A 13,203-nucleotide genomic window follows, 5' to 3' on the forward strand; every position below is an offset into this window, starting at 1 on the left:
AACCCCCAAAAGTAATGATTTGTAACGCCCAAACGTAAGAAATCTAACCCCCGAATGTTAAGATTTGTAACCCCCAAACGTAAGAAATTTAACTCCCGGACGCAAGGATTTGTAACCCCCAAACGTAAGAAATCTAACCCCAAAACGTAAGGATTTGTAACTCTCAAAAGTAAGATATCTAATCCCTAAACGTAAGGATTTGTATCCTTACGTTTGGGGGTTCTATTCTTATGTTTGGGGGTTCTATCCTTACGTTTGGGGGTTTTATTACTACGTTTGAGGGTTGTATCCTTACGTTTGGGGTTCTATTCTTACGGTTGGGGGTTGTATCCTTTCGTTTGGGGGTTCTATTCTTAGGTTTGGGGGTTCTATTCTTACGTTCGGGGGTTGTATCCTTACGTTTGGGGGTTCTATTCTTAGGTTTGGGGGTTCTATTCTTACGTTCGGGGGTTCTATTCTTACGTTTGGGGGTTGTATCCATACGTTTGGGTATTCTTTTCTTACGTTTGGGTGTTGTATCCCTACGTTTGGGGGTTGTATCCTTACGTTTGGGGTTCTATTCTTACGGTTGGGGGTTGTATCCTTTCGTTTGGAGGATCTATTCTTAGGTTTGGGTGTTCTATTCTTACGTTCGGGGGTTGTATCCTTACGTTTGGGTATTCTTTTCTTACGTTTGGGTGTTGTATCCCTACGTTTGGGGGTTCTATTCTTACGTTTGGGGGTTGTACTCGTACGTTTGGGGGTTGTATCCTTACGTTTGGGGGTTGTATCCTTAAAAAAATGGTTGTTTTGTACCCTTACGTTCGGGAGTTGTATCCTCACGTTTGGGGGTTGTTTTTCATACGTTTGGGGGTTATAAATCGTTACGTTCGAGGGTTGTATCCTTACGTTTGGAGGTTGCATTTCTGACGTTTGGGGGTTATAAATCTTTTTGTTCGGGGGTTGCATCCTTACGTTTAGAGGTTATAAATCCTTACGTTTGGGGGTTGTATTTCTTTCGTTTAGGGGTTATAAATCCTTACTTTTGGGGGTTATAAATCCTTACGTTTGGGGGTTGTATCTTTACGTTTGGAGGTTGCATTTCTGACGTTTGGGGGTTATAAATCTTTTTGTTCGGGGGTTGCATCCTTACGTTTAGAGGTTATAAATCCTTACGTTTGGGGGTTGTATTTCTTTCGTTTAGGGGTTATAAATCCTTACTTTTGGGGGTTATAAATCCTTACGTTTGGGGGTTATAATTCCTTACGTTGGGGGGTTGTATCCTTACGTTTAGGGGTTGTATTTCTTAAGTTAAGGGTTGTTGTATTTCTTACAAATGGTGGTTATAAATCCTTACGTTTATGGGTTGCATTTCTTAAGGTTGTGGGTTGTATTCCTTACGTTTGGGGGTTATAAATCCTTACGTTCGGGAGTTGTATCCTTACGTTTGGGGGTTGTTTTTCTTACGTTTGGGGGCTGTATTCTTTACGTTTGGGGGTTATAAATTCTTATTTTCGTGGGTTGTATCCTTACGTTTGGGGTTGTATTTGTTACGTTTGGGGGTTGTAATCCTTACGTTTGGGGGTAAGAAATCCTTATTTTCGGGGGTTGCATCCTTACGTTTGGGGGTTATAAATCCTTACGTTCGGAGGTTGTAAATCTTTACGTTTGGGGGTTATAAATGCTTACGTTCGGGGGTTGTAAATCTTTACGTTTGGGGGGTTATAAATCCTTACGTTCGGGGGTTGGATTTCTTAAGTTTGGGGTTTGTAAATCCTTACGTTCGTTGAGTTGTAAAACCTTACGTTTTGGGGTTATAAGTCCTTACTTTCGAGGGTTGTAAATCCTTACGTTTAGGGGTTATAAATCGGCTTACTTTCGGGGGTTGTAAGTCCTTACGTTCGGGGGTTGAAATTCCTTACGTTCGGGGGTTGTAAATCCTTATGTTCGGAGGTTTATAAATCTATGGGTTATAGATCATAGGCGATTTATAAGTGAGCATGAGACGATTTACATAAGGGGTGTTTTATTAATTGTTTTTTTTATATTAGGGTCTGTGCCCAGCTACTGATAATGATCCCATATAACAGACATAAGATTGAAAATTTGAAAATTTGAAATCTAAATTTTATACTTTAGAATAGCCAAATTCAAAAAGGAAAAAACTCGGTTTGGAAGGGTTGAAATAATTAAATAATAACATAATTCAAAATGAAATTAGTCTCCAAGAGGGGTATTTGGCCTTTTAAATCTTTTCTTTCAACATATCCAGGATTGCGCAAACTCTACTCTAACTTAACTGGTTCCGCCTCGTCTCCAGTGACACCAAATAACAATAGATGTCTGAATATATTATAAAGCAAGCATTATCTGTTGTATACGTATGTTGCAATCGTCTCTTGACTCTGTGACCGCCTTGTCAGCTCCACATATCCATGACCGAAGAAACAACCGAACAGGCGAAGGGATTTTCAATCAAATGATACTTGACGGTGTCGATCATAGCTTGGTGACGTTCAGAGCTTTTCAGTCGACGTCTGACCACTCATAAGCGACGCAAGTTAAACGTGATCATCAGAAGGATCGAAACTGGTTTTTGTGATTCAAGCGTCCGGAATAGAAAGCGTTCGTTTGTAGCATGCGAAGATCGGTTGCACCATCATATATCCGTTGAGCGACTCTAGCTGCCTGCCTTCGATCGTAGTTCTGCCGAAAAATGGCGAACGAAGGAACCGACTTTGAGGTAAGCAATCTCTTTGTTTAAGGTAGATGTTAAGTTAGTATTTTACTTAGCCAAATCGCGATCCATACGCTTTCGGTTCTTAGCGTACAATAGCTGGAATCCATAGTCTATGGCAGAGTAGATGTTCGCCTATATATGTCCAACAGAAGGAAAATTGATTGCTGTTTGTTCATCGCTCTGCCTTGGACAGCAAGTTTAATCAGCCAGCCTATTGTATTTTTTGTTGAGCTGTCTGCGATTCAGTGAAAGCTGAGCGTAGAAGAAATTGCGGACGCGCGGTTCTCAGCCCAGGGATCCCGTCTAACTCGTTGGTTCCAACATTTGCCCCTTAAACTTATGAGTCAATTAACTTGTTGTTAGTTCCTAGAGGAAAGCCTCCGGGTTAAAACCACGGTCCGAGTATTTCTAATTTAATGACACAAAATTATTCAAATATATTTACATGTGGACACACAGACGCGTGAGTAAAATATTCAGGGATCGAAATAATTACGGCTTTGTTTTCCGCTCCTGAAATCTTTAAATTCTTCTTGTAGAAACTGGGTTCAAACTATCCCAACACAAAGGTTATATTTTGTTTAGGCTTCCCGATCCCGTACCGAAACAAATTCAACTTCAGCCTGGCTAGTAGTCAATAATTGAGTTTGCGTCCTTCATTTGTAGCTTTCTTCCGTCCGGGATTTTTCCCTTCTTGTACGCAAGTCAATGCAAGCTTCCGGGGTCAGACTGTTTTGGTGTTTATCGACAAAGGAAGACCGGATGCCAACTGGGCTTTCATTTTTTAGGGAAAGTTTCATATAAACCGGAAATACGTGTACCACACTCGTTCTGCTCTCAATCCTGTTTGCTGTGGTTTCGATTTTGTTTTCGGAAGTCGAACGAACGAAGCCGATATCACTTGCGTTCGAAGGTCAAGCATTGATATCATACGCATACGTCAAGAACACCTCCCTCTTCGTCACAAAATCACTAATAATACCGCAACGACTCCCTCGCATACGTAGCTCCTTCACTTCTTCAGAATGAAATAAAAGGATGCCTTCCTTGGGTTTTGTTTTCACCATTAAGATGGTGACGAATGTGGTGCGAAGCACAGCGCTTGTCACCCTGCCGAGCCTTTCTTTTGCTTGCTCGATTTTGGCGGTAAAGAAAAAGACATAAGGAGGCTCTGCTCGCAGGATGAGCGTTTGTGTCGAGTAATGTAGGACAATGTACTGCGGATAATTGATAGTCGTGTTGTTTCTTTGTTTATTTGTACATTACACGCTTAGCAGATGTTTGTTGTTTTAAAGTCACGCGCACTGGAGGTACAGCAACAACAACAACAACAACAACAATAGCTTTCATTTGTAGAGGAATTATTACCTACGACGCGTGTTTTAAGTCGAGTGTGGCGTGATGGGCGCGTGAGCCTCGATTTTACGATATGGCAAGGGGACAGCAAAATCGTATCGTTAAATCGGGAATAACTTTTGCCGGGACACAGAATGTTGATCGTTAAATTGGGAATATCGTTAGATCGACGATCGCAAAATCGGGGTTCTACTGTAACACGTAATTAGAGGACACGTGCCTAAGGTGTCACATGTTTAACTTCGCGTGGTAAGCTATATAATTACAGGCTCAGTTGCAAAGTACTAGGAAAGCAATTGGACCCTCATATGCGTTGAGCTACTCTCTGTCTCCAAATTGCGGCCAAAAAATGGTCAAGAAAGGAGCGCACTTTGAGGTAACCAATCTGTTTCCCTTTACGGTATATATTGAGGTTGCATTTTTCGCAGTCAAATCACGATCCAAAAGAGTTTGAGCCTAAAAAAAGGGAGAAGAGTAACTGTTGACCTATATGCAACGAAAGGACAATAGAAATTCTTAACTTTTTATCGCTTAGTCCGTTTTCTCTCCGACTTGGACAGGTTGAATCGGCCTAACTGTGTGCCCCGACTAAATAGCGAAGTCATCCATTTTAGTAGGCTCGATTTCCAGCCGCTGTTCGGGAAACGAGCCCGCGCTCCTCCCCCGACAAAGACCGGACTCGAGAGAGCGGCGGAAATCGAGCCTACCATTTTAGCTCCGAGAGAAAAGTCTCCATATTTTAATCCTGGCCTGTGAAACAAATCATTCTTTGCATCCTGGATTGCATACAGCCCAAATTTTCCCAATGAGAGATAAATATCGTGCCATAAATGTGGAGGGCAATAAAAGGCTCCCAGCTTAAATTCGCAAGTGACAGCCTGGCAAAATAATGTTCAATAATGAATATTTGACCTAACTCCTCGGGGAGTCACCTGTCAATGTATCATAAACAGAAATAAATAGGTCTTCCGCTGGTCTTAGAAACGATGTCTGATTGTAAACACTGCCTATCACTGTTTAATGTCCAATACAAAATCAACCCAGAACAAGGGGAACTCAAAAAAGTGCAAATAAAAAGAAAGTTTAAAGGATTGAACACGGTGTCACTAAGTGACCTTTGACTGTGTTCATGCAGACTCTTTCTAGCTTTCCTCTGTAAAGTATGTAGGGGTAAAACCAAGACATCGAAATATCAACAAATTTAATAGACAAATCTTGCAACATTCAGATGGAAAAATTGTACAACCATGTTCGTAAGCAAAATTTCTTAAACGGCGACAATGGCGAAAATGGGAGATTTTTAAGGTTCGTTTCTTGAACGCATCTCGTTATCCATGGAAGTCTAACACTTTTTAAGCGATTCACAGTCAAAATTGCGATAGCAAACTGAGTATTCTTTATGTTTCTTACCCGAGTCCAGTGGATGAACTATCTACTCACCAAAGCAACGTACGTGAAGGAATGATTATAAACAGCATATTTTAGAATAATTGCTTAATCCGCTGGTCAAAACCTTTCGCGTAATGTTCAACAACATTATTGTTTTCTTATCAACCGATTCCGGTCGTAAGAGGATTTGACAATACACAAACGTATATCTACCATATCCTCTTCAAAAATGTCGGGGTGTTTTTTTTGTCTTTCTTTTTAGACTAAGAAGTTTTGTCATCTACGGAAACTCACTTGCACCTTAAAGGAGTACGTAATCAAAACAAAATCAACACAACCAATCCGTAGCTTTTATAATTTAGAAATGAAGCCTCATTTACATATAGAGTTTATCCACGTTCGACTCTGTTGATTTCTTGAGAACCGAACAGCGAAGGAAATTTTTTTATTTTTAATTTTTATTTACAAATTTATGGCATACAAAAACAGAAGCCAAGGGATGAAATGCAAAAGAGTCTAAGACCCCCATATTAAAGCAGATCACCAATGGTAACTAAGATGAAAATAATGATGGATTGATGGAATGATGGATAGATAGAAATGGAAGAGGAATGAGACCGAAAACAGAAGGAACTTTTTAAAGTACACCACTCGGTTAAGTTAATAGTGCTATTCACTCGATGGTTGATTCTAGATCTGGCATAGCGTAGATCGAAAAGAGTTGGCAGTCGACCCAGCCAGTAGTGGTTTCCAGTGGAGAAACCACTTATAATATAGAATTTATTTAATCGTGACACACTTATACAATAAGGATATGCTGGAAGTGATTCTGACATCTCCGGCTCCATGTGATCAGAGAGAATTTTTTTGGCGCAACACGTGAACAGCACTCTTCTAATTGCAGGGTTGCGTGATTTGAAAAATAGTATTGAAAAGGGAAACATAAATTAATGGGTCATGAATAGTTTTGCATTACTCACATGAGCCCAGAGCGTAGAGGGCGGAGAGAGAGAGAGAGCGATCCTAGAGAAGGGTGATCGTAAAGAGCCTGGCTAACATGACCTCGCGAAGAAAAGCAAGCGCACTTGTACGTATCCCAGTGTAATGGTTAAACATTTTACGGTTAGTCTTTGCCTTACTTTCTATATTCATTTATTTTGCAGTTTATTTCCATCCATGTTCGTAACCCTCGTACCCATCTGATGTATGGATGGCCCGTTTATTCGGATTACGAGATAGTAGTACTGGTGAGTTCAGTTTAATCTCTATCTTCAGTATTTCCTAATTTTCCTTTCTTCCACCCTCTCCTTCTCCCTACCCATTCCCTCCCTCTTTCTTCCTCCCCCTTCCTCCCCTCCCTCCCTCTCTTTGTACAGACGCAAGTCGGCAAAAAGCGGCGAAAACAAACTCTTTAGTTCTCCCATTCTCTTTCCACATTTAACATCGATGATAGCAATCTTCTCAGTTCTCAGTGCAGGCGAAAATTCTAGCTCTGGAAAAGTCCAAAAGCCGTACCAGAATGGTCTAGGCATTTTTCATCAGCAATCACATTTCTAGCCTCCAACGCAGACGTCCTTAGGGGTTCATCACGCGTTTCCTCCCCCCTAGTAGGGGAGGAAACGCGTGACGAACCCCTAAGGACGTCTGCGTTGGAGGCTATCACATTTCCTGCTTTGTTGGGAAAAAAACACTTCTGGAACTCGCCATTCAGCAATTTATTATCCCACTCTTTCCTGCCCTCAAAATCCCGCAAAACGTTCCAACATTTTTGTTTAACACATCTAATATTTGTAGTGTAATATATAACAATGTTGGCCAGCATTGTCAAAAGTTGGCCAAAATTTTTTGACAAAGCTAAATGTCCTTCCAGCAAAAAAGGTTAGGTGAAACATCATCGTAAATGGGATGCTAAACTTTTCTTAAATTGTTGAACACTGTACAACAGTTTATCCGATGCCAGCTGCTTCATTTAATAGGAAACCTGGTGATATTTCATATATTTTTTTTTTACAGACAAACAGCATGATATTTGCAAAAGAGAGATCCCAAGTCAGAAGACGTTTCTCTGAGTTCGTGTGGTTATGGAAACAGTTGTCAAGACACAGCTCTCTCGGACTGTGAGTGGGACTGAAATATAACGTGTTTTAAAAATAGTTCAACACTGGAATGAAAAGCCTTATTTTTCAAAACGTTGAAAAAGAATCAATACCGGAGAAATGTTTGGCTGTCATCTAAAATTGAATCATCTTGCATAATTCAAAATTGGACTTCCTGTTTTTAAGTAAATCATAATCAACTTGTCTAAGAGAATTTCCCCTCACCAGCAAATTCCAGTGCTTTGCGCGAAAAAATATTCTTTTATCTTGTGTTAATTGTTGTATTCTTCCTCTGCTGTTTAACAAAGGATAGTTTCCTGTTTGTTTTCTCACTAATACTTCATTCACACCAACTAGACATGTTAGTTAATCCAAGTTGAAATGAAGATCAGTGACAGGGTCATTATGCTAAATTTGCAGTCGAAAAGAACATCAATAGCCAGCTTCTATAAAGATAACAACTTTGATCCGTGTTTAATCAAACAACTTTTATATATTGTAAACATGTTTGAACTGAACATAAGGCCTCGACGGGTTGCCCAGCTACAATTGGTTGCCTAGCAACATTAGTTGTCTTTGTGCCAGCACCAAAATTTACATATGTACTTAATCTTTTGTTTTCACGGATGAGCAGTTGCTAAAGTTGTATTAAAAGTACAACTCGTGCCTCGACTCACTCGCTTTCTGTGGCTGCTCGCGCTTAAGACACGTTATGGCTTGCACGTGTAGGAGAAAAGGTTGTTGCAGTTAGAAAAGTAAGACGGCATGTTAATCAGAATCCATCCACCTCCGTTTCATCTAGGTTTCTCTGAGGCTTCCGTGCTTGCTAACGCGTGTGTTTCGCTTTACTTTTGCAGAAAACTGCCCTCCCTGCCTACAAAGTCCAAAATATTTGGACGGTTTACCAAGGGATTTATAGAAGAGCGACGAAATTGTCTACAAGAAGCTCTAGCTGGGTGAGTAAATGTTGTTTTAACTCATATTAATTCGAAGGTAACCTTAGATAAAAATGTTATTTTAATAGTACACATACATTGCTTTAATGATATAATTACAACGATAAATTGTAAAACAGCCGAGGATACCTGCGATTTTGTCTGCTACAAATTTTAAGTAAGCGACAATTTATTGTATAGTTAGATATAGCTGAGCAATTGCACTTGTAATGGACCGTCTGAATGCCGTTTTAATGTGTTCTCAAAGTTTCCGCCATTCATCAGTGTTCCGTAGCGCAAACATATCCCGAGCCGCATCCCTAAGCAACCCATTTACCCTGATCCTTTTCCAAAGGGAGGACGGCAAAAAGGTGCCGAGCTGCAGATACTGAAATGGCAAAACTTCAGTGAAACTTGCGCGAAGGGAACAAGAATTAAGATCGAGTTTCCCAATAAGCACCCATTGTATATTTAGTCGGATAGAAATATTTGCTACAGTGACACTAAATCTCCGATTTGTGAAAAATATATTGATAGATTGTGATGTAGAAAACTTAAATCTGTTAGTGTAACTGCATGTAGAGACACTTGTGTTCGTGAATTAACAGAGATATAGGTGAAAAGAAAATTTTGATTTTTTTTACATTGAGAGCTTGGCGTGAAAATTATTACATCGACAGCAACATCCGTTATTTACCAACTCATTTAAACGCGGGGAAAATATAATCAACACGTCAACAAGTTTAGGTTTAATGTTTGAGGGTATTATTAAGGGATAGTACAGTACCTTAAGATATAAACCACGATTATTTTTAAAACTCTCATCTGAATTAAACTGGGCCATGCTCAATTCTTTATGAAACGACGTGGCTTAGCCGCATATATTGAAACCGGTATATTCAAGGATTCTAGATGATCATTGGGACTTCGTATGAGCCATATTAGGATGTGAATGAGCTATTATGTTGCGTGCTGTGACGCAATAAACTGCGATTTTGCGCGAGAACCTATCTTCCACGTGTACAACTCGTTCCGTGAATCTCAAACAGGAAGCGCATGTGTAAACAGTCTAAAGGTCACTTGGATCGGAAACAATACTGCAATTTATTAATTATGCATGAGACATTGTTCATGGTCCCTGAGGTCCTGATTTTAAAAAGGCGCGACGCAATGTTGTGATAATATAAACAATGAGTAAATTGTTAAGGTTCAAAGTAGCGCGGAGTGAAAGGTCGAGATTTTCAGCCGTCGCGATGCCATTTTATGCATGAATTAAAACGAATGGGCGATGATTTTCTACTTCTCTCTCGCCCCGCGACGTCTTTTTAAAAGTCACGCAAACATTCTGCTTTTATATTAAAACGACACCAAAAAATTACTGCGATTTCTTTTCACAGAAACGACAGAAAACTTTCGAAAAGATTAATTGCTGGCAAGCGTTAGCGAGGGAGTACACTATTCTTTACCATAGCGGAAAAAATCCAAAATTTGTCGATGTAAGCGCAGTTGGTTTGTTCTTTGTTCTCCGGGATATTCACGCCTGCGACGAAGTCACTTAAAATTGCACGTGAAAAGTGATCGGACAGGATAATTTCAATTTCAGGTGATCTCCAGTAATTTCAGTTTCTGCAGTCTTGATAGTAACCCCCCCCCCTCCCCTCTCCACCGATTTGCTGGTCAGACTTTAATAAACATTTTTGCTTTTTCGCTCCCGAGCTGAATTTTATCTTCATTTGTTTTACTTCAAGTATTTCCAGTGGTTTTGTCATTCTAGTTTTGGGGTTGAATTCTCGCCACATTTATCCGTCTCTATCCGTCTGTGCTCAGTTTTATTGACGACATGAGTTAACCAATGATTGCGCGAGAAATTGACAATGATTTTTCTACAAGCTTTTAATTTCTAATGTTTTGACTTGAACTTTTCTTTACCTCAGATGTAAAATAACTTAGCTTTTAAAAACAGTTTCAACGTGCGAGATGAAAACTTTGGAGAACCTTTAACTGTGGATTAGTGTTAACCGGCTTTTAAACAACCGGGCACGGATTGACGCGTTTTCGCGCGGGAATTGAAACAAATTTTTTTCTTTCCAGTCTAACAAGAATCACGACGATTCTCGCGGACTCAGTGTTCCATCTGTTCCTTCAAAGTAACCTGACACTGAAAGAGATGGAGAACTTCATAAAAGGACAAGATAAACGCGATATGCTTGAGATCATCGCTCCACCAGATGCCGCTGAACGGTACCGTGGGAGCAAGGACAGGAGATGTACGTGCCATTCTACTGGGGACAGCGGTTTTTCTAGTAGCTTGCAACCTGACGACCCAGAAGAAAGGAAGCGAATATTTGATGGTAGGCATGATTTTGTACATTCTACCGAATATGAAAATACTTCAAAGATTTCTTTTATATTTTGAAGGCTTTTGTAACTGATCAAAATATAATGTGCCCAAATGCGCCCTAATGTAACTTCACAGTACTATTACATCATCGACATAGCCAAATTCGTTTCCAGGGTCCTCTCTCTACGTAATTACTATGTTGATAATGATGAGTGTGGAGTTGACAGGAGTGGTGAAGGTGCTGCTAATTGATGATGATGATAATGATCATGATGATGACGATGGTCGTCGAGGTGTGATGATGATGATGATGATGATGATGGGCATGGTGATGATTGTAACTCTCTTTCGCTTCTCTTTTTCAGACGTGTCTAGCTGGGTGGCCTCTCAACAGACCTACGCCTCAACTATGATGGGAGGCAATGGGTGGAGCTCTGGTTACACTTGTCAAACGAGGAGAAAATCTTTTTCGAACTCTCATGTACCGGGCTGTCCCGAATGGTCTAACGATCGATTAATCTCCATTAACAGACGAATAAGTCTCTCTCACAATGTGGCGTCCGTATTACCAGGGGGTCAGCTTACGGTCGCCCCTACGGATAGCAACTTTCTTGCGGGTGAGGAATCCAATGGCAAGAACAGTGATGATTCAAAACATTACGAAGGCGACGACGAAACGGAACTTGATTTGTCAGACTTTGATATAATAAAAGAAGAACCTTTTGTTAGAGTAAGAGAATGGCTGAACTCGCAAAATGAAAAACTCCACGAGGATGATGACAGTAGCGACGAGGAAGAAAACACTTCAGGTGATTCTCCTAGGGATATTCGCGTGAACGAATTTGACGTTATAAGCGTTCCTTGCTCCGCAAAACCTACGAACAGTATGGGCTCTAAAAGCATTGGTTACCATAGTGAATGTGAAGAAGAGGTTAGCAGAGAACAGCAAGATGATAAGGATTCTGAATTTACTATGGTTCATTCATCGATTGGAGGACTCGATTGGATGGATCGCGATGATTTATCATCCTCTTCCAATAGTCTTCATTCAGCAGCAATTTTCTTGACTTATGACGTTGTAGAAATGATAGAGCTGCGATACAACAACGTTGTGTGACTCATCTGTTCAAGTATTGCATGACACCGTGACAAAAAGTTCACACATCGCGCAGTAATTCGGTAACACCATGAGCAAGGGGTTGTGATCAGGGAACTACAGAATGCCAGATTAAGTGAAGCGGTATTTGTTTCTTCCCAGATGTCGTGGAGATGATTGTGTTGCGTGACAATGATGTTGTGTGACTGAATCAAGTTTTGTACACAATGACATAAGCCATTTCGCCTGCATCACCTTCTGAACCTCGTTCCCGGGGTTTTTTCGGATTTCACCGCCGGAAGGACCCTGAGGATAAGGTTGTCCATTTCCGGGTACATAATCTTGGAGGGTTAAAAATGACACAATCGTGCGTGACATTGCATGACATAAAATACTACTCATGACATTTAGAATAGATATCAGTTTTGCTCGGTATGGTAAATTAACCTGCTGTTGGATCAACACTTCCTGTTCCCAGAAAACATAAAAATTGACTGATAGCTTTAACGACTGCCAACCTTTAGTTTATTGAAATCTTTTTCATGGGAATTACAATACTGAGAGGAATTTTTATCTTGAAACATGGTCAAAAACGTTGGGAAAAAAGAATGTAATTGTTAGAGTGTACTTCTAAAGCTCGCAGGTTAAGCAAATTAAGATTAAGGAACAAAGAAGTCAATATTTTATCTTCGTGTGCACGTGGAATCAGATAGCGCATTAGTGGTCTACGGAGATTTATCGATTTCTGAAAAATATCATGAATGTTAATTTAAAATCTGTCAGTCTTTTTAATTATCTTAATATATTGCTTGATACGTTGATGTAACCAAGCTTCCATTCTCGGTGCCTGAATGAATTTAAAGGAATAAATAAATTTAAAGGGTGATGAAACTTGAGTTGGCTTTGTTAATTCCCCAGTTGGTAGCTTGCGAGAGCAGACGGTCTTGTGGCTGCAAAAGGCCTCTGCTCTCGGAGGCTAATTTATTGGTAGTGATCAAGTGTTTTTCGGGGTATCGAGGGTTTTTTTTCAATGAATTTCTTTGAGACTTAAAAGCCAACCATGAAAATTAATTATTACAGGCAGTCACCAGGGAATCAGATAGCGCATTACTGGCAGTCACAAAGCGCAAACAGGCAATCGACACTTTGAAGCCGGCACCGAGCACGGAGAAAGATCAAGATTGTCTCGGTTTTCTTTTGCTTCTGACTGGCTGATCATCTCTGCTTTGACTTGTCGGTTGCCGCTCAAGGCATGCAGTGCGCATGCTCCC

General features: G+C 40.3%; 1 protein-coding gene across 2 annotated transcripts; it reads left to right on the forward strand.

Moving 5' to 3' along the window:
- The first annotated feature begins 1,963 nt into the window (after positions 1 to 1,963).
- Positions 1,964 to 12,823, forward strand: LOC146461656 (uncharacterized). Of its 2 annotated transcripts, none has more exons than XM_085086590.1 (6): positions 1,964 to 2,722; positions 6,628 to 6,711; positions 7,478 to 7,581; positions 8,418 to 8,516; positions 10,587 to 10,846; positions 11,202 to 12,823. In XM_085086590.1, exons 1-6 carry the CDS (start codon positions 2,696 to 2,698, stop codon positions 11,951 to 11,953), a joined length of 1,326 nt encoding a protein of 441 aa, XP_084942716.1. In that variant the 5' UTR covers positions 1,964 to 2,695; the 3' UTR covers positions 11,954 to 12,823. The 2 variants fall into 2 exon arrangements, with proteins under 2 accessions (XP_084942716.1, XP_084942717.1); XM_085086591.1 differs by lacking the exon at positions 1,964 to 2,722 and adding an exon at positions 6,429 to 6,555.
- Positions 12,824 to 13,203: the final 380 nt, after the last annotated feature.

Source organism: Pavona decussata, unplaced genomic scaffold, assembly GCF_977016875.1.
Source record: "Pavona decussata unplaced genomic scaffold, jaPavDecu1.1 SCAFFOLD_195, whole genome shotgun sequence".
Taxonomy (NCBI): Eukaryota; Metazoa; Cnidaria; class Anthozoa; order Scleractinia; family Agariciidae; genus Pavona; species Pavona decussata.